At 43.7% G+C, this 25,654-nt stretch overlaps 1 protein-coding gene across 2 annotated transcripts in view; it reads right to left on the reverse strand.

Annotated features, from left to right (window-relative positions):
* Positions 1–9,992: 9,992 nt before the first annotated feature.
* pgm2l1 (phosphoglucomutase 2-like 1) overlaps positions 9,993–25,654 on the reverse strand; it is a 142,256-nt gene continuing 126,594 nt past the window's right edge. For both annotated transcript variants that reach the window (XM_068033003.1, XM_068033002.1), the window contains exons 13-14: positions 22,189–22,322; positions 9,993–14,584 (exon numbers count right to left, since the gene is read on the reverse strand). In XM_068033003.1, coding sequence (XP_067889104.1) covers positions 14,485–14,584; positions 22,189–22,322 — 234 coding nt within the window. In that variant the 3' untranslated portion in view covers positions 9,993–14,484. The remainder of the gene's footprint in view (positions 14,585–22,188; positions 22,323–25,654) is intronic.

The raw sequence follows: 25,654 nt of genomic DNA on the forward strand, positions 1-25,654 counted from the left end.
AAAAGGGGTCATGAAATATCTTTAGCAAACAGGGTTAAGGAAAATCCCAAAGCCTTTTATTCATATATAAGGAGCAAGAGGGTAACTAGAGAAAGGATTGGCCCACTCAAGGACAAAGGAGGAAAATTATGCATGGAGTCAGAGAAAATGGGTGAGATTCTAAACGAGTACTTTGCATCGGTATTCACCGAGGAGAGGGACATGACGGATGTTGAGGTTAGGGATAGATGTTTGATTACTCTAGGTCAAGTCGGCATGAGGAGGGAGGAAGTGTTGGGTATTCTAAAAGGCATTAAGGTGGACAAGTCCCCAGGTCCGGATGGGATCTATCCCAGGTTACTGAGGGAAGCGAGAGAGGAAATAGCTGGGGCCTTAACAGATATCTTTGCAGCATCCTTAAACACGGGTGAGGTCCCAGAGGACTGGAGAATTGCTAATGTTGTTCCCTTGTTTAAGAAGGGTAGCAGGGAAAATCTAGGTAATTATAGACCGGTGAGTCTGACATCAGTGGTAGGGAAGCTGCTGGAGAAGATACTGAGGGATAGGATCTATTCCCATTTGGAAGAAAATGGGCTTATCAGTGATAGGCAACATGGTTTTGTGCAGGGAAGGTCATGTCTTACCAACTTAATAGAATTCTTTGAGGAAGTGACAAAGTTGATTGATGAGGGAAGGGCTGTAGATGTCATATACATGGACTTCAGTAAGGCGTTTGATAAGGTTCCCCATGGTAGGCTGATGGAGAAAGTGAAGTCGCATGGGGTCCAGGGTGTGCTAGCTAGATGGATAAAGAACTGGCTGGGCAACAGGAGACAGAGAGTAGCAGTGGAAGGGAGTTTCTCAAAATGGAGACGTGTGACCAGTGGTGTTCCACAGGGATCCGTGCTGGGACCACTGTTGTTTGTGATATACATAAATGATTTGGAGGAAAGTATAGGTGGTCTGATTAGCAAGTTTGCAGACGACACTAATATTGGTGGAGTAGCAGATAGTGAAGGGGACTGTCAGAGAATACAGCAGAATATAGATAGATTGGAGAGTTGGGCAGAGAAATGGCAGATGGAGTTCAATCCGGGCAAATGCGAGGTGATGCATTTTGGAAGATCCAATTCAAGAGTGAACTATACAATAAATGGAAAAGTCCTGGGGAAAATTGATGTACAGAGAGATTTGGGTGTTCAGGTCCATTGTTCCCTGAAGGTGGCAACGCAGGTCAATAGAGTGGTCAAGAAGGCATACGGCATGCTTTCCTTCATCGGACGGGGTATTGAGTACAAGAGTTGGCAGGTCATGTTACATTTGTATAAGACTTTGGTTCGGCCACATTTGGGATACTGCGTGCAGTTCTGGTCGCCACATTACCAAAAGGATGTAGATGCTTTGGAGAGGGTGCAGAGGAGGTTCACCAGGATGTTGCCTGGTATGGAGGGCGCTAGCTATGAAGAGAGGTTGAGTAGATTAGGATTATTTTCATTAGAAAGACGGAGGTTGAGGGGGGACCTGATTGAGGTGTACAAAATCATGAGAGGTATAGACAGGGTGGATAGCAAGAAGCTTTTTCACAGAGTGGGGGATTCAATTACAAGGGGTCACGAGTTCAAAGTGAGAGGGGAAAAGTTTAGGGGGGATATGCGTGGAAAGTTCTTTACGCAGAGGGTGGTGGGTGCCTGGAACGCGTTGCCAGCGGAGGTGGTAGACGCGGGCACGATAGCGCCTTTTAAGATGTATCTAGACAGATACATGAATGGGCAGGAAGCAAAGAGATACAGACCCTTAGAAAATAGGCGACAGGTTTAGATAGAGGATTTGGATCGGCGCAGGCTTGGAGGGCCGAAGGGCCTGTTCCTGTGCTGTAATTTTCTTTGTTCTTTGTTCTTTAAAATGCATAGAACCAATATTTATTGTATCTAGTCTAGATGTTAATTGGCATTGTGAACACTGTTTTTTTTCGTATATATGTGGTGGTGGGGGGGCGGGTTGGGATTGAATAATCATCATTAGCCATCCAAGTATAAATTCTAAATCTTCCACAGTAATGAATTAAAACACCCTGGCATATTAATCTGCCGTTACAGTCTGAATCAGACAACCTAATAGCTTGTGTTCCTTGAATGAAGTAGATCCCAAAGGACTGGTGGTCTGTTCCATGGGAGTGAATAGAGAGTTGGGTATCTCTAGAAATTTCGGCTCATGTCAAAACCATTTTGAAGACATTAAACAGTGTAGCATTATTAATGCAATATTTTCCCATCAAATGTAGATAATTTCAAACAAGCTATAATGGCTGTAGAAGTAATGTTGATTGATTTTCAAAAGCAACCCTTTGCCCCATTACTTGCCAACTGATTGTTTCACAGTAGCAGACAAGTAACATTGCAGAGAGAAAACCATCTATGAGATTTTAAAAAAAAATCAAACCACTTATGTGTAGGAATAGACAGGACATTAGCTGGTTCTTTTCCCAGAGAATGCAGAGCCCCTGGAATACATTGTCAGCTGGTTTGGTGGGTGCTGACCTTCTCAGCAGCTTCAAGAGGGAGCTCGATCAGTTCCTGACTGTGAGAAAGATTGCGTCATATAGGTCAGTTTCTTTATAGGTTACACATGGTCCATGTAATCTCCTGGATAGGTTTTCAACGCCAGGGCAGCAGGGCATTGGAGAGGACATTTACTGAGTTTTTTCCCCCACATTGGCCCAGGGTTTTTATGTTTTTTTGCCACTCCTAGTAGATTTAGATGCGAGTTAGGGAGGGGGAAGAAGTGTTTAGCCTTGATAGTCCAGCTATCTTGGTGTGGGGCAGTTTTGAAGGGCCAGCTAGTCTTCCTGTATCATTTCCATAAGTTTGTAAGCCAAAAATGTCCATCTATGTCTACTCAGATTGTACAGGGACCTGAATGCAACAATGCTACCAGTACCTCCTTCCTCAATATTGTAGACAAAGAAGTAGCAGAGGATCTAAAACAGCTCTCTGACAGCACCATGTCTGGGTTCCTGAACTGTCTGCTAATGCAAGAGTAATGTGGGTGGCTCATCCTCACACTTATTGACTTATCTTGTCTACCTTAGGCACCCTCGCAGAATTTGAGAACTCTCTGACACAGTACTACTGATGTAGATTTCCCAATTGCACTACTAATTGCCGTTCCCATTAGCTGGTGGTATTGTTTTCTTTTTAATCTACAATTTTTTTCTATTTCAATAATATGTTTGATATTTTCGGGTTGGGGTCGGGCATGAAAAGAAATTTAAAGGACTCAGGCCCAGGGCGGGTTTTAATTTTATACCGGAGCCAAGCTTTACCTTGAAGCCGCTTTGCATCTTCCTCACAACGCACATTCCCATCTAGTTTTGTGTCATCCGCAAACTTGGAAATACTGTATTTGGTCCCCACATCCAAATCATTGATATATATTGTGAACAGCTGGGGCCCAAACACTGATCCCTGTGATACCCCTCTAGTCACAGCCTGCCAACGCGAGAATGACCTGTTTATTCCTACTTTCTGTTTTCTGCCCGTGAACCAATCCTTAATCCATGCCAGTATATTACCTCCTATCCCATGTGCTTTAATTTTGCTAACCAACCTCCTGTGGGGGACTTTTTGAAAGGCCTTTTGAAAATCCAAGTATACCACGTCCACCAACTCCCCTTTATCAAATCTGTTCGTAGTATCCTCAAAAAACTCAAACAGGTTCATCAAACAGGATTTCCTATTCAGAAATCCAATCAGATCATTATTATCCAAATGTCCGTTTATCACATCCATTAGAATAGATTCTAGCATTTTCCCAATGACTGATGTAAGGTTAATAGGTCTGTAATTCCCTGTTTTCTCTCTCGATATATGGCTTTGTTGAGACTGCACCTGGAGTATTGTGTACAGTTTTGGTCTCCTCATCTAAGGAAGGATATACTTGCCATAGAGGGAGTGCAATGGAGGTTCACCAGACTAATCCCTGGGATGGCGGGATTGTCTTATGAGGAGAGAGTGAAGAAATTGGGCCTGTATTCTCTCGAGTTTCGAAGAATGAGAGATGATCTTGTTGAAACTTACAAAATTCTTACAGGGCCTGATAGGGTCGGTGTAGATATTTCCCCTGGCTGGTGAGTCTAGAACCAGGGGACACAGTCTCAGAATAAGGGGTAGGCCATTTAAGACTGAGTTGAGGAGGAGTTTCTTCACTCAGAGGGTGACATCAGAAAGTGGCATTGAGGTTGATGATCAGCCATAATCTAATTGAATGGCAGAGCAGGCTTGATAGGTTGAATGGCCTACTCCTGCTCCTATGTTGCTTTGAGTGTGGGGCAGCCTTAATGATCTTGTGGCTCTTTTCCTCCCCATCAATCTTGTATGGGAAGTTGTAACTCAACAAGAGCTCAGTAGCTTGATTGGGAGGAAGGTGTTCTAAAAAGAACCTTCCCTCACTAACCTGCGAAATGAGTACATCTTACTTCGAAATTCCATCTGCTGCTCCTCTGAAAACCTAAACCACTTTTCAGCAGCAAAACTTTATAAATTCTCAAAAGTAGTTGATTCCATTCATTCTGCAATGGATACTAATAACTGAATATAAATTCCCATCTGGTGTCCTCACAGGTGGATGTAAACAATCCCACAGTCACTCTTTCAAAAAACAGCTGGAGAGTTCTCTGCAGTGTCTTGGCCAACATGGAAAGCTGTTTCCACTTGTGGTGTGTGAAGGGAGGGAAAACAAATAAGGGATCATAAATACAAAATAGGTGGGGGGGGGGGCGCGGGGAGGTGAAGAGGGGGGGGGGAGGAGAGGTGGAGGGGAGAGAGGGGTGGTGGAGGGGAGAGAGGGGTGGTCGAGGGGAGGTGGGGAGGGAGAGGCAGGGGGGTAGGAGGGGGAGAGGTAGGGGGGTAGGAGGGGGAGAGGGGGAGGTAGGAGGGGGAGAGCAGGAGGTGAGGGGGAAGTTGGAGGGGGAGAGGGGGAGGTTGGGGGGGGGAGAGGGGGAGGTTGGGGGGGAAGAGGGGGAGGTAGGGGGGGAAGAGGGGGAGGTGGAGGGAGAGGAGGAGGTCGAGGGGGGGAGAGGGGTGGTCGGGGGGGGGGCGCGGAGAGGGGTGGTGGGGGTGTCATGGGAGGGAGTTAAATTCAGAACTGCCTGAAGAGGGGGATGCAAAAGGCAGGGACCAGACAGCTGCAATGCCTGCAGTACAATTGAGAAGGAGGGGAGAGAGCGGATGGATGGGGAATCTTGGGCTGGAAGGAATGGCTGGATGGAGGATCTGCAGCTGGAAACGGCTGGATGGCGGGGGCCGGAAGCGAGAGGCCGTAGAGAGTCCATGTGGGGTCGGTACAGGATTTTGACCCAGCGACATTGCGATGTTGTTCCAAGTCAGGATGGTGTGTGGCTCGGAGGGGAACTTGCAGGCAGTGGTGTTCCCATGCATCTGCTGTCCTTGCCCTTCCAGGTGGTAGAATCGTGAGTTTGGAAGGTGTCGTCGATGGAGCCTTGGTGCGTTTCATCTTGTAGATGGTACTGTGTGTCGGTGGTGACGGGAGTGAATGTTTGTGGATGAGGTGCCAATCAAGCGGGCTGCTTTGTCCTGGATGGTGTCCAGCTTCTTAGTGTTGTTGGAGCTGCACCCATCCAGGCAAGTGGAGAGTATTCCATCACACTCTTGACTGGTGCCTTGTAGATAGTGGACAGGCTTTGGGGAGTCAGGAGGTGAGTTACTCACTGCAGAATTCCCAGCCTCTGACCTGCTCTTGCAGCCATGGTATTTATGTGGCTTCTCCAGTTCAGTTTCTGGTCAATGGTAACCCCCAGGATGTTGATAGTGGGGAATTCAGCAATCGTAATGCCATTGAATGTCAAGGGGAGATGGTGAGATTCTCTCTTGTTTGAGATGGTCATTGCCTAACACATGTGTGGTGCGAATGTTACTTGCCACTTATCAGCCCAAGCCTGGATATTGTCCAGGTCCTGCTGCATTTCTACATGGAATGCTTCAGTATCTGAGGAGTTGCAAATGGTGCTGAGCATTGTGCAATCATTAGCAAACATCCCCACTTATAGAACATAGAACAGTACAGCACAGTACAGGCCCTTCGGCCCACGATGTTGTGCCGAACCTTTAACCTACTCTAGGATCAAACTAACTACATACCCTTCATTCTACTATCATCCATGTACCTATCCAAGAGTCGCTTAAATGTCCCTAATGTATCTGCTTCTACTACCACCGCTGGCAGCACACTCCACGCACCCACCACTCTCTGTGTAAAGAATCTACCTCTGACATCTCCCCGAAACCTTCCTCCAATCACCTTAAAATTATGCCCCCTGCTGATAGCCCTTTCCACCCTGGGAAAAAGTCTCTGACTATCCACTCTATCTATGCCTGTCATCATCTTGTACCCCTCTATCAAGTTACCTCTCATCCTTCTTCGTTCCAATGAGAAAAGCCCTAGCTCCCTCAAACTTTCTTCGTAGGAGATGCCCTCCAGTCCAGGCAGCATCCTGGTAAATCTCCTCTGCACCCTCTCTAAAGCTTCCACATCCTTCCTATAATGAGGCGACCAGAACTGAACACAATATTCCAAGTGTGGTCGAACCAGGGCCTTATAGAGCTGCAGCATAACCTTGCGGCTCTTAAACTCAATCCCCCTGTTAATGAAAGCCAACACACCATACACCTTCTTCACAACCCTATCAACTTGGGTGGCAACTTTGAGCGATCTATGGACATGGACCCCAAGATCCCTCTGTTCCTCCACACTACCAAGAATCCTGTCTTTAAGCCTGCATTCCGCATTCAAATTCGACCTTCCAAAATGAATCACTTCACACTTTTCCAGGTTGAACTCCATCTGCCACTTCTCAGCCCAGCTCTGTATCCTGTCAATGTCCCGTTGCAACCTACAACAGCCTTCCACACTATCCACAACTCCAGCAACCTTCGTGTCATCGGCAAACTTGCTAACCCAGCCTTCCACTTCCTCATCCAAGTCATTTATAAAAATCACAAAGAGCAGAGGTCCCAGAACAGATCCCTGCAGAACACCACTGGTCACCGAGCTCCATGCTGAATACTTTCCATCTACTACCACCCTCTGACTTCTATGGGCCAGCCAATTTTGTATCCAGACAGCCAACCTTCCCTGTATCCCATGCCTCCTTACTTTCTGAATGAGCCTACCATGGGGAACCTTATCAAACGCCTTGCTAAAATCCATATACACCACATCCACTGCTCTTCCTTCATCAATGTGTTTTGTCACATCTTCAAAGAATTCAATAAGGCTTGTGAGGCATGACCTGCCCCTCACAAAGCCATGCTGACTGTCTCTAATCAAACCATGCTTTTCCAAGTAATCATAAATCCTGTCTCTCAGAATCCTCTCCAATAATTAGCCCACTACCGACATAAGACTGACTGGTCTATAATTCCCAGGGTTATCCCTATTCCCTTTCTTGAACAAGGGAACAACATTTGCCACCCTCCAATCATCCGGTACTACTCCAGTGGACAGTGAAGACGCAAAGATCATCGCCAAAGGCGTGGCAATCTCTTCCCTCGCTTCCCGTAATATCCTTGGGTATATCCCGTCTGGCCCCGGGGACTTATCTGTCCTCATATCATTCAAAATTTCCAGCACATCCTCCCTCTTAACCTCAACCTGTTCGAACATATCAGCCTGTTCCACGCTATCCTCACAAACGACCAGGTCCCTCTCACTAGTGAATACTGAAGCAAATTATTAATTTAGGACATCCCCTACCTCCTCCGACTCCAGGCACAAGTTCCCTCTCCATGATCGGCCCTACCCTCACTCTGGCCATCGTCTTGTTCCTCACATAAGTGTAGAACGCCTTGGTATTTTCCTTAATCCTACCCGCCAAGATTTTTTCATGTCCCCTTCTAGCTCTCCTAAGTCCATTCTTCAGTTCCTTCCTGGCTACCTTGTAACCCTCTCGAACTCTGTCTGATCCTTGCTTCCTCAACCTTAAGTAAGCTTCCTTCTTCCTCTTGACTAGCTGTTCCACATCTCTTGTCATCCAAGGTTCCTTCACCCTACCATCCCTTCCCTGCCTCATCGGGACAAACCTATCCAGCAGTCGCAGCAAGTGCTCCCTAAACAAGCTCCACATTTCTGTCGTGCATTTCCCTGAGAAAATCTGTTCCCAATTTATGCTCCCCAGTTCCTGCCTAATAGCATTGTAATTCCCCCTCCCCCAATTAAATATTTTCCCATCCCGTCTGCTCCTGTCCCTCTCCATGACTATAGTAAAGGTCAGGGAGTTGTGATCACTATCACCGAAATGCTCTCCCACCGAGAGATCTGCCACCTGGCCTGGATCGTTGCCAAGCACCAAATCCAACATTGTCTCCCTTCTAGCCGGCCTATCTACATATTGAGTCAGAAAACCTTCCTGGACACACCTGACAAAAACTGCTCCATCCAAACTATTTGCACTGCACTAAGGAGGTTCCAATCAATAGTAGGGAAGTTGAAGTCACCCGTGACAACAACCCTGTTACTTCTGCACCTTTCCAAAATCTGCCTCCCAATCTGTTCCTCCGTGTCTCTGCTGCTATTGGGGGTGGGGGGGAGGGGGTCTATAGAAAACTCCCAACAAAGTGACTGCTCCTTTCCTGTTTCTGACTTCCACCCATAATGACTCAGTAGACAAACCCTCCTCGATGACCTCCCTTTCTGCAGCTGTGATACTATCCCGGATTAACATTGCCACTCCCCCACCTCTTTTACATCCCTCCCTCTTCCTTTTGAAAAATCTAAACCCTGGAACATCCAACATCCATTCCTGCCCTTGTGATATCCACGTCTCCGTAATGGCCACAACATCGTAGCTCCAAGTACTTCTGATCTTATGATTGAAGGATGGTCATTGATGAAGCAGTTGAAGATGGTTGGGCCTAGGACACTACCTTGAGGAACTCCTGCAGTGATGTCCTGTAACTGAGATGATTGACCTCCAACCACAACCAATTTCCTTTGCGCTAGGTACGACTCCTATCAGTGGAGTGTTTTCCCCCGATTCCCATTGACTTGTTTTGCTAGGGCTCCTTGATGCCATATTTGTTCAAATGCTGCCTTGATGTCAAGGGCAGTCACTCTTACCTCACCTCTGGAGTTCAGCTGTTTTGTCCATGTTTGAACCAAGACTGTAATGAGGTTATGAGCTGAGCATCACTGAGCAGGTTATTGTTAAGCAAGTGCCACTTTATTGCACTATGATATCTTCCATCACTTTACTGATGAGTAGACTAATGGGGCGGTAATTGGCTTGGTTGGATTTGTCCTGTTTTTCTTGTACAGGACATAGCTGGGCAATTTTCCACATTGGCAGGTAGTTGCAAGTGTTGTAGCTGTACTGGAACAGCTTGGCTCGGGGCACAGCAAGTTCTGGAGCACAGGTCCTCAATACTATTGCCAGAATGTTGTCAGGCTCCCTTCCCCAACTCTTTTTTTCTGCACATTGATGACACTATTGGTGCCGTTTTCTGGAAAACTTTATCAACTTTGCTTCCAATTTCTACCTTTCTCTCACCTTTACATAGTCCATTGCCGATACTTCCCTTCCCTTCCTTGACTTCTTGGTCTCCATCTCTAGGAATGGTCTGCCCACTAATATTCATTATAAGCCCACCGACTCTCACAGCTACCTCTTTTCTAACCTTTGCCAGTTCTGATGGAAGGTCATAGACCTGAAAGGTTAACTCTGCTTCTGTCTCCTCAGATGCTGCCTGACCTGAAAAGTGTTGTCTCGTTTGTGTTGTGTTAGGACTGCTGCTCTTCTCTATGCTCCTGTTTCTTTTGACTTTGCTACAAGAAGCACAATCTCAAGATTGGCAGCTGACACAAACAGGAAATGTGAGGTCTGTAAGTGACTTCAGGAGGGCAGTCTAGTTAGTAGATTGGGTGGATAGATGAAATTTAATGCAGGCAAAAAAAGACAGGCTTATTTTTCATTTTTGTTTCTTTATAGATTTTAATCCATAAATAAATATACAACTATTACTGAACACGAGAAGTGCAAGTTCTTATTAAACGACTGCTCCAGTCCCTGGGGTTAGAATGACCATTCCAGAAGGTGCACGACCCTTAATCCATTAGGACTGATTTGAATATCAATATTCAAAGCTCTTTTTTAACAACAGAAACCCAGGTGAAAAGCCAGGATAACCACTACAAGGCTGAAAGAAAGCAGAAGACGAGAAGACTAAAATCAAAACTTTGGGAAGGTTTTATAGATTGCAGAGGGAAGACCAGACTGAGGGAGAGAAGGAGTTTGGAGAACCTGAGGCCATGTGATGAGTCCAGATTCAACAGAAGCCGATTTGCAGAGAGGGCAAGTGTGTAGAAACAAAAAGGGAAAGTGTGGAGGAGATCAGGCTGTAATAAACACCTCGAGTACTTACAAACAGCAATACTTACAGAAGAACTGAAGGTATCATTCACCCCAGCCATATCGGGAGCACTTTCTTCATTCCAGTTTGTGCACAATATGCAGCCACAAGGGTAAATGTAAGTAACTGGAAACAAATCCAAAATTAAAACAAACAGACACCACTGAAATTTACCATTAACCCCAGACTCCTGAGCAGTCCTTAAAATATTAAATACATTGGAAAGCGGGGGTAATATATAATCCAATTGTTTGTTTTCCAATCACAACACAATAATGTTGTGTGCAGGATTCCCCAAGCAATACACACAGTGAGGTAATATCACTATTACTGTCTGTCATAAACACAAAAGGAACACAATGGGGAAAAGCTTTCCAGCTTTTGCAAATGGAAATGTGCGTATATAGTTCAAACATTTTAAATTCACATCACCCGCAGCAGCAGCAAGATAGAACTATCATACCTTTGGGCTGGACCCAAACTTTTATTTAAATATAGCCAGAATTTTTGAGTGGACTTTCTGGTCATTAAAGTAGTGAGAAAGAAGGGTTCGGGAAAATGTAGCATCAAGGACTCCCTCAACAGGCTCTGTGTAGATTTGGAGGCAGTGTCGGACCTCCTTTCTTCGTCTGCAAGCCTGAACCTGAGCCGATGCTAAGTATTAGGGCGCTTTTATGTTGCCCAGCTGGTTTGAGGAGAGCAGCGCAAAGCTGGATTCCTTCTCCAGTGGACAGAAGCAAACATCAGCAAATAGAGCAGCAGCTCAGAAGGCCCACAGAATCTGCATCAAAGCCAGGCCCTTTAGATTTCTAACTATAGCTGATGGGGAGCAATGTTTGCAGTGGCTGCAGAAATGAAAAGTAGAAGTACCCCAGCATCCTCTAACCCTTTGTGGTCTGAAAGAGACTGGCTAATTGATGCCAAACAGAGGTCCTACCACAGATCTGCATTCATTGGGCAGACTCAAACGTAAGCATCGGGGAAATGTTCACTCTCCAAACTCTGGCACAAAAAAATCTCAACCACAAGAATACAAGGTAAACAGGAATAGGACATTTCAGAGAATGATTGGAAGCATTTGTATTTTCTAATATATGTATATAAAAGCCAATAATCAGGTTTTTCCTAGCACACTTCCAGCTCTAGTAAGGTCTAGCACTAGCAGGTGTGGTCAGTAAAGACGGCAGGAATATGGAACACCTTTCATACTAGAGAATGGAAGAGTTAGCCAACATTCACAAAGTGCAAGACCTTCCCCTGTACTTTGATACTATTGAAATATTGAAAACAAACCTCTTCTCTCTCCCTCAAAAGCCCTGAAATAAAATACGTTTAAAGTATGTTTCAAAAAAATGACACATACGAAACACTGCATGGTATAGTGGCAGCCTAACCCCTTTCCTCACACATAACTTCACAGCAGCACCTTGGAAAGTCACTCACTCATATCTTCTCTGGGCAACAGTGCGCTGGAAAAGGTTGTAGGTTTAGCAATGACCAAATCAAATTTCCCACATTTTTCTTTAGGGAATGAAGTTTCCAGTTGGAATTAAAGATAAAACAAAAATTCAAAGGACTTAAATATTCACAGCTGATTGCAAGTGTCCGCTTCCAGACTGGGCACAGTTTGAATCCACGGACCTAGGAAGACTCTGGTGAAGGGCATGGTTGGGTTTTTTCCTCCTCCCTTTTCATAGAATCAGACAGTACAAAAGGAGGCTATCCAACTCATGGTGCCTTTGCCAGCTCTTTGCAAGAGCTATCCAACTAAGCCCACTCTCCTGCTCTTTCCCCAATGTTCCTTCCCTCTTTATGATTCTGGCTCTTGCTGTGGACAGTTTCATTGGCACTATGATAAAAGTACAATACTGCAGATGCTGAAAATCTGAAATAAAAACAGAAAATGCTGGAAATACTCAGCAGGTCAGACAGCACCTGTCAAGAAAGAAGCAGAGTTAACATTTCAGGTCTGTGACCTTTCCCAGTTCTGATGAAAGGTCATAGACCTGAAACGTTAACGTTGCTTCTCTCCACAAATGCTGCCAGACCTCCTGAGTATTTCCAGCACTTTATTTTTATTTCATTGGCCACTAAGCACCCACTGATGCCTCACCTATGTGGCATTCCATATATATGAGCCAAGGCAACCAATATCAGTGGGATAATGGCCATGGGGTGCATCGCAGTTGAGTCTGATCCTGTACTCACCTGATGTCACATTTCCGTTAGGAGTCGCTGGATAGCCATCAGAAGCAGCATAATCTTCCCCTCCCTACGTCGCAGGGAGGAAGATCAATTTTTTGCATCCCTATAGCTAACCTGCTTGGGTTTAGCTCTCAGCACAGAGTAAGAACCAAACTCTATCCCTCTGGGCTGTATATCTCAGTTACATGCAGTTTATACCCACAGTAGAATTATACAATTAGCTTTTTAATTAAAGGTGACTACAGTTTACAAAATTAACATCTTGAAGAGTGAAATCTCAGTTTTTAAGAGAGTAAAATAAAAATAAGACTTTTAGTTCATCCAAATGCACACCTATGCAAAGAATAAAATAAAATAAATATTCTAAATGTGTCCTCTTAAGTCTTTGGTAAAATAACTTCTGCCTAAAATATGCAAGTGGACACTGGTATGACGTGGGACTAGAATCTCACCCTGCACTCCACTTGAAAATCCTCAGCGGCAATAACCCACAATTGCAAAAATACTGCATGTGTGGTATACACACTCAGGGTCACAGATACACATGGACACACCAACTCCCATACTCACACACATGGACGCACATATGCATGGACACAAACACACTCACCCACCCAGAAACATGGACACAAGAACGCACTTACATACCTGGATACATGCATGTGTATGTATGTACAATTTCTTAGCAGGAAAGAGCTACAAAAACCAGCTGTCCAAAAACAATGACTCACTGTCTCAACACTGTTATTCACATTGGCACATACTTACATAAGGCAACCTTCCAGCTAATGTCAGGGTGATTGCCCAGTAATTGTGATATTTGAAGACTGGCTGGATAAAGTCTGGTTACACAATACTGGACTGTACAAAAGGCTATGTCCACAAGCAAGAGTCGACTGTACAGTCGTGTACAAATGAAAGATGTGCAGAGTCCTCTTTTTTAAACTTAAAGTCCCAATCTGATTTTGGAATGGGCAAAGGATTGGCAGCCCTATATTCACATCAACGGTCATCTTGCTGTGAAATTTGTTTTCAAACAATAGAAAGTATGGCAGGCAAGATGAAAAGGCAGCAATGCTCTGCGCCTGGCTTATAGCTGCAGGGAGTAACTAAGTAGAGGCTATGCAGCTCCCCATAGAGAGGCAGGGAGGGTTTATTTCAGTGACGCCTGTGACTATTTACCCATTCACTTTCGCTGTGTGTGGCATGGGAAGAGTCAACAACAAAAAAGTCTAAGAACAGCACAGAGAGGACTGTAAATATTTCTAATGCAAATGTGCCTAAAGCTTCCAGTTCACAGGAAAATATTTGTGCAAATTCACAAAGAAATACCAAGCAGGAAAGGCATCAATCTCTGATTTCTTTCCCCTATATATGAAATACACAGTGTCACATCACTGAGTGACTCATTATTTATAATGATACCTGGTTAGTCTGCACATTTAGAGCCCTCTCAAATAATGCTGGAATAATGGGGCTGTGTCTGGCACTTGCTAACAGAGACTCCATGATGCAGAGTATTGATTGCATTCAGCTCCTCTCAGGCCATTTAGTGGGACTGGATTCACTTTGTGATGAAATTTCTATCAAACAGTGGCAACCGCATCCAGTGAACGAACACACAACACCAAGTAACTGAAACCAGAGACAGAAAACTCGAGAATTTCCCAGCTGACGAGACAGACAGTTTCTCCAGGTCGAAGCTGGCTGTTTTCCAGGAACATCACCAGGGCTTTCAACTCCCTGAAGTGTCGACTTGTCACCCACTCAGCATGTTAGTCTTCCCTTCCAGCTCTTTAGTGCAAATAGGTCTAGTGTATTTCCTCCTCAATCTCTCGCTCCAACACCAGATACACACACTTGCTACTGCAGACTCAATTTAAACACGAGTAATCAGACCATTCTTCTCCGGTTCAAGAAAGTTGTTGATAATTGCTTCGATCAGTTTGTTGAGCTCTTCTACCAGGTAGGCTGTATCACTGGAAATGAAAAGTAAATTGGAGTTACTTTTAAACTCAGTTACAAGCTGTAACCTGGGTCATGCCCCGAGTAAGTGCCTAGAATTATGAAGCAATATATTGAGAAAGAAAGAAAAAAGGAATTGATAATATACGCTCAATAGAAGTGCGCTAAAGAGATGGAGAAATAATCTTCCTGGGTTCAAGCACACAATTCCTTACAGGTGTGACAGAAGGTAGATAAAACCATAAGGAGGTCAACTGTGTTTTGGGTTTTAATAAACAGGGGCATAGGCTACAAGAGTAAAAAAAAAAAAATTTGTTCAAGGCAATGGTTAGGCCACAATTACAGAACTGTATGCAGTTTTGAGCACTGCATTATAGAAAGGACATTAAAGTCAGACAGTACACAGTGTGGATTCACCACAACTATACCATGGAAATTATAGTTATGAGCAGAGACTTGAACTTTCAGAGACTTTCCAATGGAGGAGTAAAGAATAAGAATAGATTTAAACAATGATAGTGTTTTGATACAGTGACTAGAGAAAGACTATTGCCCCTAGTGGGAGGAGAGGGGAGAGGGGGACATCAATTTAAAATGGACACTAAAGGAGTGACATGAGGGGTTAGGAGAAATGTCTTTACACAAGATTGTTAGAGCATGGAATATTTTACTACAGGGAGTAGTTGAGGTAGAGATCACTGTGTCTTCTGAGAAAAGCAGATAAACATTTCAAGCAGAGGATGATACAGGACTATGGGGAGAGTGCAGGGAAGTAGGATTAGATTTGGATTGCTTTAGCAGAGAGCCAGCACAGACACACTGGGTCATATTGGCTCCTATGCTGCAACATTAACTTCTTGTGTGAAGGTTTGTCTTTTCTGACCATGCAAAGCCCATGAAATTTGACCAAAAACTGTGAGGAAAAACCTGTAACCCGAAACTACAGCTTTCTTCTATTTCACTGCCAAATCAGTTTATTTTCACAGTAATGGCATCAATAACTAATTGGGATAAGAGCGTTGGAGTAGTGAAAACAATGCCAACATTATTTCTGAACTTCAACCGAAGTTTGCATTACACAGTATTTACAGCACAGTAACAGATCATTCAGCCCAACAGGTCCGTGCTGGTCTTTATGCTTCACGCGGATCTCCTCCCAACCCTCTTCGTCTCACCCTATCAGAATATCCTTCTATTCCTTTCTCCATCCTGTGTTTATTTAGCTTTCCCTTAAAATGTATTTATTTACCTGTATTCACCTGAACCACTCTCTGGGTAAAGAAGTTTCAACTGAATTCCCTTTGGATTCATAAGTGACTATCATATTTGCAGCCCCTAATTCTGGTCAATTCTGCAAGTGGAAACAGCATTGCTATGTCTACCATATCAAAACCTGTCATAGTCTTAAAGATCTCTATTAGGTTCCACAGATATGAGAGTTCAAGGACATATAAGCCAAGCTCAGCAAACAGCTTTTAAAGAGAGAGTGTAGCATTGCGGCGGTGGGGGGGGGGGGGGGGGGGGGGTGGCGAAAGGGAGAGAGTGGGACCAGCGAGCAGTGTAAAAGAGCAGTGGTGGGAAGGAGGGGGGGGGGGGGGGGAAAGAGAGAGAGAGGGGGGCAGCAGGAAGCAGAGAAAGAGGGACCACTGAGCGGTTTAAAAGAGCGGCATCGGGTAGCAGAGAGAGAGAGAGAGAGAGAGAGAGAGTGGGACCAGCGAGCAGTGTAAAAGAGCAGCGGTGATACAGGGCAGGTGATGTGTTGCAGCTGCAGTATGTGGGAGCTCGTGGACACCAATGCGATCCATGGCAACCACATCTGTAGTAAGGGTTTCCAGCTTGAGGAGCTTCGGCTCAGAGTTAGTGAGCTGGAGGTCGAGCTATAGACACTGCGATGCATCAGGGAGGGGGAAAGTTATCTGGACACCGTTCCAGAAGGCAGTCACACCCAATAGGATAGGGTCTTCTGATCTGGTCAGTGGTCAGGACAAGAGGATGTGACTGTGAGTGAGGCAGGTCAGGGGATTGAGAATGCAGAAGTGGAGGAGCCTCAGCTCTTGCAATTGTCCAACAGGTTTGAGGTTCTTTCAGCTTGTACGGATGACAGCGAGGACTGCAGGGTGGATGAGCAAACTGACCATGGCACCGGTACAAGAAGCCATTCAGGTGGGGGGAGTAAATAGGAATGTAGGGTATAGTATAGTATAGACACTGTTCTCTGCAGCCAAGAGCGAGAGTCCAGAAAGCTGTGTTGCCTGCCCGGTGCCAGGATTCAGGACATCTGCCCGGGGCTGGAGAGGAACTTGCAGTGGAAGGAGGAGGATCCAGTTGTTGTGGTCCATGTGGGAATCAATGATATAGATAGGACTAGGAAAGAGGTTTGCATAGGGAGTATGAGCAGCTTGGGGGCTAAATTAAAAAGCAGAACCTTAAGCATAATAATCTCTGGGTTATTACCTGAGCCATGAGCAAATTGGTGTAGGGTAAATAAGATTAGACAGTTAAATGCATAACTCAAAGATTGATGTGGCAGAAATGGGTTTCAATTCATGGGGCACTGGCACCAGTACTGGGGAAAGTGGGAGCTGCACCGTTGGGATGGGCTACACCTGAACCATGCTTGGACCAGTGTTCTGGCGAGTTGTATAACTAGGGCAGTGGCGATGGCGTTAAACTAAATAGTGGGGGTGAGGGATTAAGTGAGGGAATATGTGATAATTTAAAGAGAGAGAAGGTGGCAAGAGAGCAAAATAGCAATAAGAATAATGATAACCAGGGTGTGGCAGCAAAGGACAGTGCGTACAAACTCAAGAGTGAACCAGCAAATAAGACTAGAGGTTGTGAACTAACAGAGTGGAGGCAGGGTTCGGCAGAGGTGAGATTTAGAAATCCAAAGAGAAAGGCCAAGGCATCGGAACAGTATAGCGTTGTGGGTAAAGACAAGCAGAATATGACTAGAAGGGACAGAGAGTTTTACAAAAATTGTACATCAGCAAATAAGGTCATTGAAGGGAATAGAAGCAAAAAAATGAAATCAGAGGTTCTATAAGTAAATGCGTGAAGCATCTGCAATAAGATAGATGAACTAGTGGTACAAATAGAGGTATATGATTTAGATCTAATCGCCACTACAGAGCCATGGTTACATGGTGATCAAGGCTGAGAAATAAATATTCCAGAGTACACAATATTTTGGAAAGACAGACAGAGTAGCAAAGGAGGAGGGGTAGCACTGATTGTAAAGGATGACATAAGGGCATTAGTGAGAAAGGATCTGGCCTCAGAAGATCATGAAGTAGAATCAGTATGGGTGGAAATAAGGAAAAGCAAGAATCAGAAAACACTGGTGGGAGTAGTTTATAGGCCCTCTAACAGTAGTTATGCTGTTGGACAGAGCATTAAACAAGAAATTATTGGCTTGTAACAAAGGCAATGTAATAATTGTGGGGGAATTTAATCTTCATATAGACTGGGACAATAAAATTGGCAGGAGTGGTCTGGAAGATGAGTTTGTAGAATGTTTTTGGGACAGTTTCTTGGAGCAATACGTTGCGGAGCCAACCAGGGATAAAGCTATCTTATATCTAGTATTGTGTAACGAAGCAAGGTTAATTAGCAATGCCATAGTAAAAGATCCACTGGGAAACAGTGATCATAATACCATTGAATTCCATATTAAGTTTGAAAGTGTCATGCTCCAATCACAAACAAGAATGTTAAACTTAAAGCCAATTATGTAGGCATGAGGGGAGAACTGGCTAAGATAATTTGGGTAAACAGACTAAACGGTATGGTGGTAAATGAACGGTGGGAAACCTTTAAAGAAACAATTCAAAATGTTCAATAAAAATACATTCCTTTGAAAAACAAAAACTCAACAAGAAAGACCCATCTGTGGCTCACTCAGGAAGTTAAGGATAGCATTAGATTAAAAGAAAAGGCTTACAATGTTGTAAAAAAGGGTAGCAAATCTGAGGATTGGGAGTGTTTTAGAAACCAGCAAAGGGCCACTAAAAAGTTGATAAAGGAAAAAATAGAATGAGATTAAACTAGTCAGTAATATAAAGACAGATTGTAACAGCTTTGATAGGTATATCAAAAGGAAGAGAATAGCTAAAGTAAACGTTGGTCCTTTAAATGCCGAAACTGAACAAATTATCATGGGGAATGAGGAAATGGTAGAGGCATTGAACAAATATTTTATGTCTATCTTCACAGTAGAAGATACAAGTTCCATACCAAAAATAGACAGTAACCTAGGGGCTAAAATGAGTGAGGAAATTAAAGAAATTCATATCAGCAGAGAAAAGGTATTGAAGAAATACAAGGGACTAAAATCTGATAAATCTCTAGGACCTGATGGCCTACATCCTAGGGTTCTAAGAGAAATAGCTGCAGAGATACTGGATGAGCTAGCTATGATTTTCTAAAATTCCTTAGATTCGGGAACAGTCCCATCAGATTGCAAGTTGGCAAATGTTACACTGCTTTTCAAGAAAGGAGGGAGAAAGAAAACAGGTCAGTTAGCCTAACATCAGTCGTTAGGAAAATGCTAGAATCGATTATTAAGGAAGTCTTAACAATGCACTTAGAAAAGCACAGTATGATTAGAAGAATTAAACATGCTTTTACTAAAGGGAAATCCTGTTTGACAAATTTATTAGAGTTTTTTGAGCATGTAACTAGTAGGGTAGATAAAGGGGAACCAGTAGATGTAATATATCTGGATTTCCAAAAGGCATTTGATAAGGTGCCACATAAAATTTCAGCTATGAAGAGAGACTGAAAAGGCTAGGTTTGTTTTCCTTAGAGCAGAGAAGGCTGAGGGGAGATATGATTGAGGTATACAAAATTATGAGGGGCATTGATAGGTTAGATAGGAAGAAACTTTTTCCCTTAGTGGAGCGGTCAATAACCAGGGGGCATAGATTTAAGGTAAGGGGCAGGAGGTTTAGAGTGGATTTGAGGAAAGAATTTTTCACCCAGAGGGTGGTTGGAATCTGGAACGCACTGCCTGAAGGGGTGGTAGAGGCAGGAACACTCACAACATTTAAGAAGTATTTAGATGATCACTTGTAATGCCATAGCATACAAGGCTACGGGCCAAGTGCTGGAAAATGGGATTAGAATAGTTAGGTGCTTGATGGCGGGCATAGACACGATGGGTCGAAGGGTCTGTTTCTGTGCTGCATAACTCTATGACTCTAAAAGATTAATAGGCAAGATAAGGGCTCATGGTATTGGGGATAATATACTAGCATGGAAAGAGGATTGGTTAACAGACAGGAAGCAGAGAGTGTGCAGGTTATGCACTTTGGTCGTAAGAATAGAAAAGGAGAATACTTTTTAAAAAGGTGTGAAACTTGTAATTGTCGATGTCCAAAGATACTTGGGTGTGCTTGTACAAGGAATGCGAAAAGATAACATGCAGGTACAGCAAGCAATTAGGAAGGCAAATGGTATGTTGGCGTTTATTGCAAGGGGATTGGAGTACAGGAATAAGGAAGCATTGTTATAATTGCACAGGATTTTGTTGAGACTACATCTGGAGTACTCTGTGCAGTTTTGGTCTCCACATTAAAGGATATACTTGCATTGGAGGCGGTGCAGTGAAGGTTCACTAGATTGGTCCCTGGGATAAGGGGGTTGTCCTATGATGAGAGGCTAAGTAAATTGGGGCTGTACTCTCTGGAGTTTAGAAGAATGAGAGGCGATCGCATTGAAACATTTAAGATTCTAAAAGGGCTGGATAGGGTAGACACTGAGAAATTATTTCTGCTAGTCGGGGAATCTAAAACACTGGGCACAGTCTCAGGATAAAGGGCCCATCATTTAGGACTGAGATGAGGAGAAATTACTTCACTCAAAGGGTTGTGAATCTTTGGAATACTCTACCCCAAAGGGTTGTGGATGCTCTATCATTGAATATATTTAAGGTAGAGATAGACAGACTTTTTGGTCTCTCAGGGAATCAAGGGATACAGCGAGCAAGTGGGAAAGCGGAGTTGAATCCTAAGATCAGCCATGATCATTTTGAACGGCGGAGCAGGCTCGATGGGCCATATGGTCTACTCCTGCTCCTATTGCTTGTGTTCTTAAAATGTTGTGGTTGCTGGGGCTCAATTGAAATTTTTAAGACTGAGGTCAATAGATTTTTATCAGGTAAGCAGTTACAGACCAACCATGACCTAGTTGAATGGCAGAATGGGCTTGAAGGGCTGAATGGACTCCTTCAGTTCCTATGTTCTTACACTGAGCCCATTTTTATGATGTCAGATTCAAGAACTATGCATTTTAAGTACACATTCATGATGGTGGGTATCATCCGACCCTTGGCAATCCAGATAGTTTTTAGCCTGTCTACGATGGAGGGGGTGAAATCTTGTTTGACAAATTTGTTAAAGTTCTTTGAGGATATAACCAGCAGAGTGGATAAAGGGGAACAGGTAGATATCGTGCATTTGGATTTTCAGAAGGCATTCGATAAGGTGCCACATAAAAGGTTATTGCACAAAATAAGAGCTCAGGATATTGGGGGTAATGTATTGCCATGGATTGAGGATTGGCTAACACACAGAAGGCAGAGAGCCGGGATTAATGGGTCTTTTTTAGGTTGGAAAGCCGTAACTAGTGGGGTGCCATAAGGATCGGTCCTAGGGCCTCAACTATTTACTATCTATATCAATGACCTGGAGGAAGGGACAGAGTGTTGTATATAGATAGGTTAGGTGAGTGGACAAAAACTTGGCAGATGGAGTTCAATGTGGGAAAGTGTGAGGTAGGAAGAATAAAAAGGCAGATTATTATTTAGATGGAGAAAGACTACAAAATACTGCAGCACAGAGGGATCTGGGTGTTCTTATATATGAAAAGGTTAGCATGCAGGTGTAGCAAGTAATTAGGAAGGCAAATGGAATGTTGGCCTTTATTGCTAGGGGGTTAGAGTTTAAAAATAGGGAAGTCTTGTTACAACTGTACAAGGTGTTGATGAGGCCACACCTGGAGTACTGCGTACAGTTTTGGTCCCCGTATTTAAGGAAGGATATACTAGCATTGGAGGCAGTTCAGAAAAGGTTCACTAGGCTGATTCCTGGGATAAAGGGGTTGTCTTATCAAGAACAGCTAAACAGGTTAGGCCTTTATTCATTGGAGTTTAGAAGAATGAGAGGTGATCTTATTGAAACATATAACAGTAAGAGGGCTTGACAGGGTAGATGTTGAGAATATGTTTCCACTAGTGGGGGAATCTCGAACTAGGGGACATAGTTACAGAATAAGGGGTCACACATTTAAAACTGAGATGCGAAGGAATTTCTTCTCTCAGATGGTGGTGAATCTCCAGAATTCTTTACCTCAGAGTTGTGGAGGCTAGATCACTAAATGTATTTAAGGAGGAGGTAGATAGATTTTTGAAATCTCGGGGAGGCGAGGGTTAGGCGGAGAAGGCCCGAAAGAGGAGTTGAGGCCTGGGACAGATCAGCCATGATATTATTGAATGGCGGGGCAGGCTTGAGGAGCTGAATGGCCTGCTGCTGCTCCTATTTCTTATGTTCTTTGTTCTTAATAAAGGTGAGAACCATCATTCTGATCAGGTAGAACCCACAAATAGATCACCACTAACCTCTGGCCTGGTGGCGCACAGAACTCGGCATAGTATTTGATCTTTGGCTCCGTGCCACTGACCCGAAGAGTGGCTACACACCCGTTCAGGAAGGTGAAGGTGATCATTTGGCTGCTTCTGCTTATAGGCAGCACCTGTCATGGGGAAAAGAATACCCTTTGGTTTGGCATGTTAGAACAACAGAACACATCATCAGAGCCAATACAGACTGCATATTACATAGAATTACATAGAATATATGACACAGATACAGGCCATTTGGCCCAGACAATCCATGCTCCATTTATTTATTTAGAGATACAGCACTGAAACAGGCCCTTCGGCCCACCGAGTCTTTGCCGACCAACAACCACCCATTTTATACTAATCCTAACAAACAAATTTCTCTGCAGCACCTGTGGAAGAGCCTGTTACTCCAGAATTGGCCTTTATAGCCACTCCAGGCGCTGCTTCACAAACCACTGACCACCTCCAGGCGCGTATCCATTGTCTCTCGAGATAAGGAGGCCCAAGAGAAGAAAAGAACATAGAATATATGACACAGATACAGGCCATTTGGCCCAGACAATCCATGCTCCATTTATTTATTTAGAGATACAGCACTGAAACAGGCCCTTCGGCCCACCGAGTCTTTGCCGACCAACAACCACCCATTTTATACTAATCCTACATTAACCCCATATTCCCTAGCAAAGCCCCCCCATTCTCCTACCACCTACCTACACTAGGGGAAATTTACAATGGCCAATTTACCTATCAACCTGCAAGTCTTTGGCTGTGGGAGGAAACCGGAGCACCCGGCGGAAACCCACGCGGTCACAGGGAGAACTTGCAAACTCCGCACAGGCAGAACCCAGAACTGAACCCGGGTCGCTGGAGCGGTGAGGCTGCAGTGCTAACCACTGCTCCACCTCCCATCTTTCCTCATCTAACTGTATCAGCATAATCTTCTTCCCTTCTCCTTCATGTGCTTATCTAGCCTCTCCTTAAATGTATCTATACTATTTGCCACATTCTCACCACTTTCTGGCTAAAGAAGTTTGTTCTGAATTTCATATTTGATTTCTTGATAAATATCATGTATTGATGGCCGCTAATTTTGTTCTTCCCAAGTGGAAACACACGATCTGTGTCTACTCTATCATAATCTAGCATAATGTTGAACACCTCTATTAGGTCAGCCCTCCCTTTAAAAGAAAAAAAGAATCAGCCTTTTCATCCTTTCCTGAGAGGTATGAACTTGGAGTTCTGGTTATATCCTTGTAAATCTTTTTTGCACCCTCTCCAGTGTCTCTATATTCTATCTAATATATGGTGACGAGAACTGTACACAGTAGTCATGTGGTCTAACCAAGGTTCCATAAAAGTTTAGCATACTTTTCCAATCTGTCCCTACAGAAATAAACTCTAGTGCTTTGTTTGTATTTTTTTATGGCCTCTTTTAGTGATTTGTTTATTTGTACTCCTAGATCCCTTTGCTCCTCTACACCAAATAGATTTGTATTTTCCAAGTAATGTGTGAATCTCCTTATTTTTCTTTCCAAAATGTAACATCTCACACTTACCTGTATTGAAATTCGTTTGCCAATTATATGCCCATTCTGCAAGTTTATTAATGTTGTCTTGTAATTTGTTGAATCCCCCTCAGTGTTGACTATTGTCCCAATTTGATGTCATTCGCAAATTTAGAAATTGTGTTCTTTTGATTGCAAAGTTGAAATCATCGAGTCATAACAATACAGGAGGCGGCCACTCAGCCCATTGGATACTCTCTGTAGAGCAATCCAACCAGTCCCATTCCCCCTCATTATCCCCGTAGCCCTGCAAATCTATTTTCCTCCATTGCCCATCCAATTTCCTTTTTGAAATCATTGATCGTCTCTGCTTCCACCACCCTCGTTGGCAGCAAGCTCTAGGTCATTATCATTTGCTGTGTAACAAAGCTCTTCTTTCCATCCCTGCTGTATCTTTAGTTCTTGTACATCTGCTCTTCTATATCTCTCTCTCACTATTTGGAGGCTTATAGAATAGTGTGATCATCCCCTTTTTGCTTCTCAACTCTAACCAAATGGATTCTGTCTTTGCCCCTCATCTAACTGTACCAGCATAATCTTCTCCCCTTCTCCTTCACGTGCTTATCTAGCCTCCCCTTAAATGTACCTATACTATTTGCCACTTTCTCACCACCTGCCTTTTTTCCCTTCCCTATCTTTTCTGAACACTTTGTATCCTTGAATATTAAGTGCCCAGTCCTCACCACTTTTAAGCCATGTTTCTGTTACTGCCACATGGCTATTTGTGCTTGTAGCTCAACAACCTTATTCATCACACTTTGTGCATTTACATATATGCATTGTAAACCTGTTTTTGTATTCCTCATAGTCCTTCTTAATCTGCTCATATGGTACTGCTTCTTTATCTAGTACTATCCAACACTCACTCCTTTATGAATCTTATTCCTCTTTCTGACTTTTTAAAAAATTCTTTCATGGATGTGGGCACCACTGGCAAGTCCAGCCTTTGTTGCCCATCCCTAATTGCCCTTAACAATTGAGTGGCTTGCTAGGCCATTTCAGAGGGCAGATAAGAGTCAACCATATTGCTGTGGGTCTGGAGTCACATGTAGGCCAGACCAGATAAGGACAGCAGATTTCCTTCCCTAAAGGACATTAGTGAACTAGATGGGTTTTTACGACAAGCAAAGATAGTTTCATGGCACCATTAATATTTTTTTGAAATTAATTGAGTTTAAATTGCACCAACTGCCGTGGTGGGATTTGAACCCATGTCCCCATGTGAATACAAATTGTGAACGGTGGTCCCAGCACTGATCTTTCTGGGATCCCACTTTCCACCTTATGCCACTCTGAATAACTAACTACCCTTTTATCCACTCTTTACTTTCCGTCTTGTAACCTGCCATCTATCTATTATAAATGCAAGTTTTTGTTGTTATTGCATTCAGTAGAATTGATTCATTATGCAGATATACCCTAGCGTGAAATATACACATCAATGCAGCAGCATCTAGTCTCTTTCCATAACAAAATAACCTGGTCATACTGATGGTCTAAACTCACACAAGTGCAAGGTGGAACTGTATCTCAATGAGGGGAAACAGGTCCTTCCTGTATACTCTATTTAGGCCCCTCATAATTTTGTACATCTCTATTAAGTCATCTCTCAGCCTCCTCTGTTCTAAGGAAAACAACCCTAGCCTATCCAATCTTTCCTCATAGCTGCAACTTTCCAGCCCTAGCAACATTCTTGTAAATCTCCTCTGTACTCTCTCCAGAGCAATTATGTCCTTTCTGTAATGTGGTGACCAGAACTGTACGCAATACTCCGACTGTGGCCTAACCAGCATTTTATACAGTTCCAGCATTACATCCCTGCTTTTGAATTCTATACCTCGGCCAATAAAGGAAAGCATTCCATATGCCTTCTTCACCACACTATCTACCTG

This window comes from Heterodontus francisci, chromosome 6 (assembly GCF_036365525.1).
Source record: "Heterodontus francisci isolate sHetFra1 chromosome 6, sHetFra1.hap1, whole genome shotgun sequence".
Classification (NCBI taxonomy): domain Eukaryota; kingdom Metazoa; phylum Chordata; class Chondrichthyes; order Heterodontiformes; family Heterodontidae; genus Heterodontus; species Heterodontus francisci.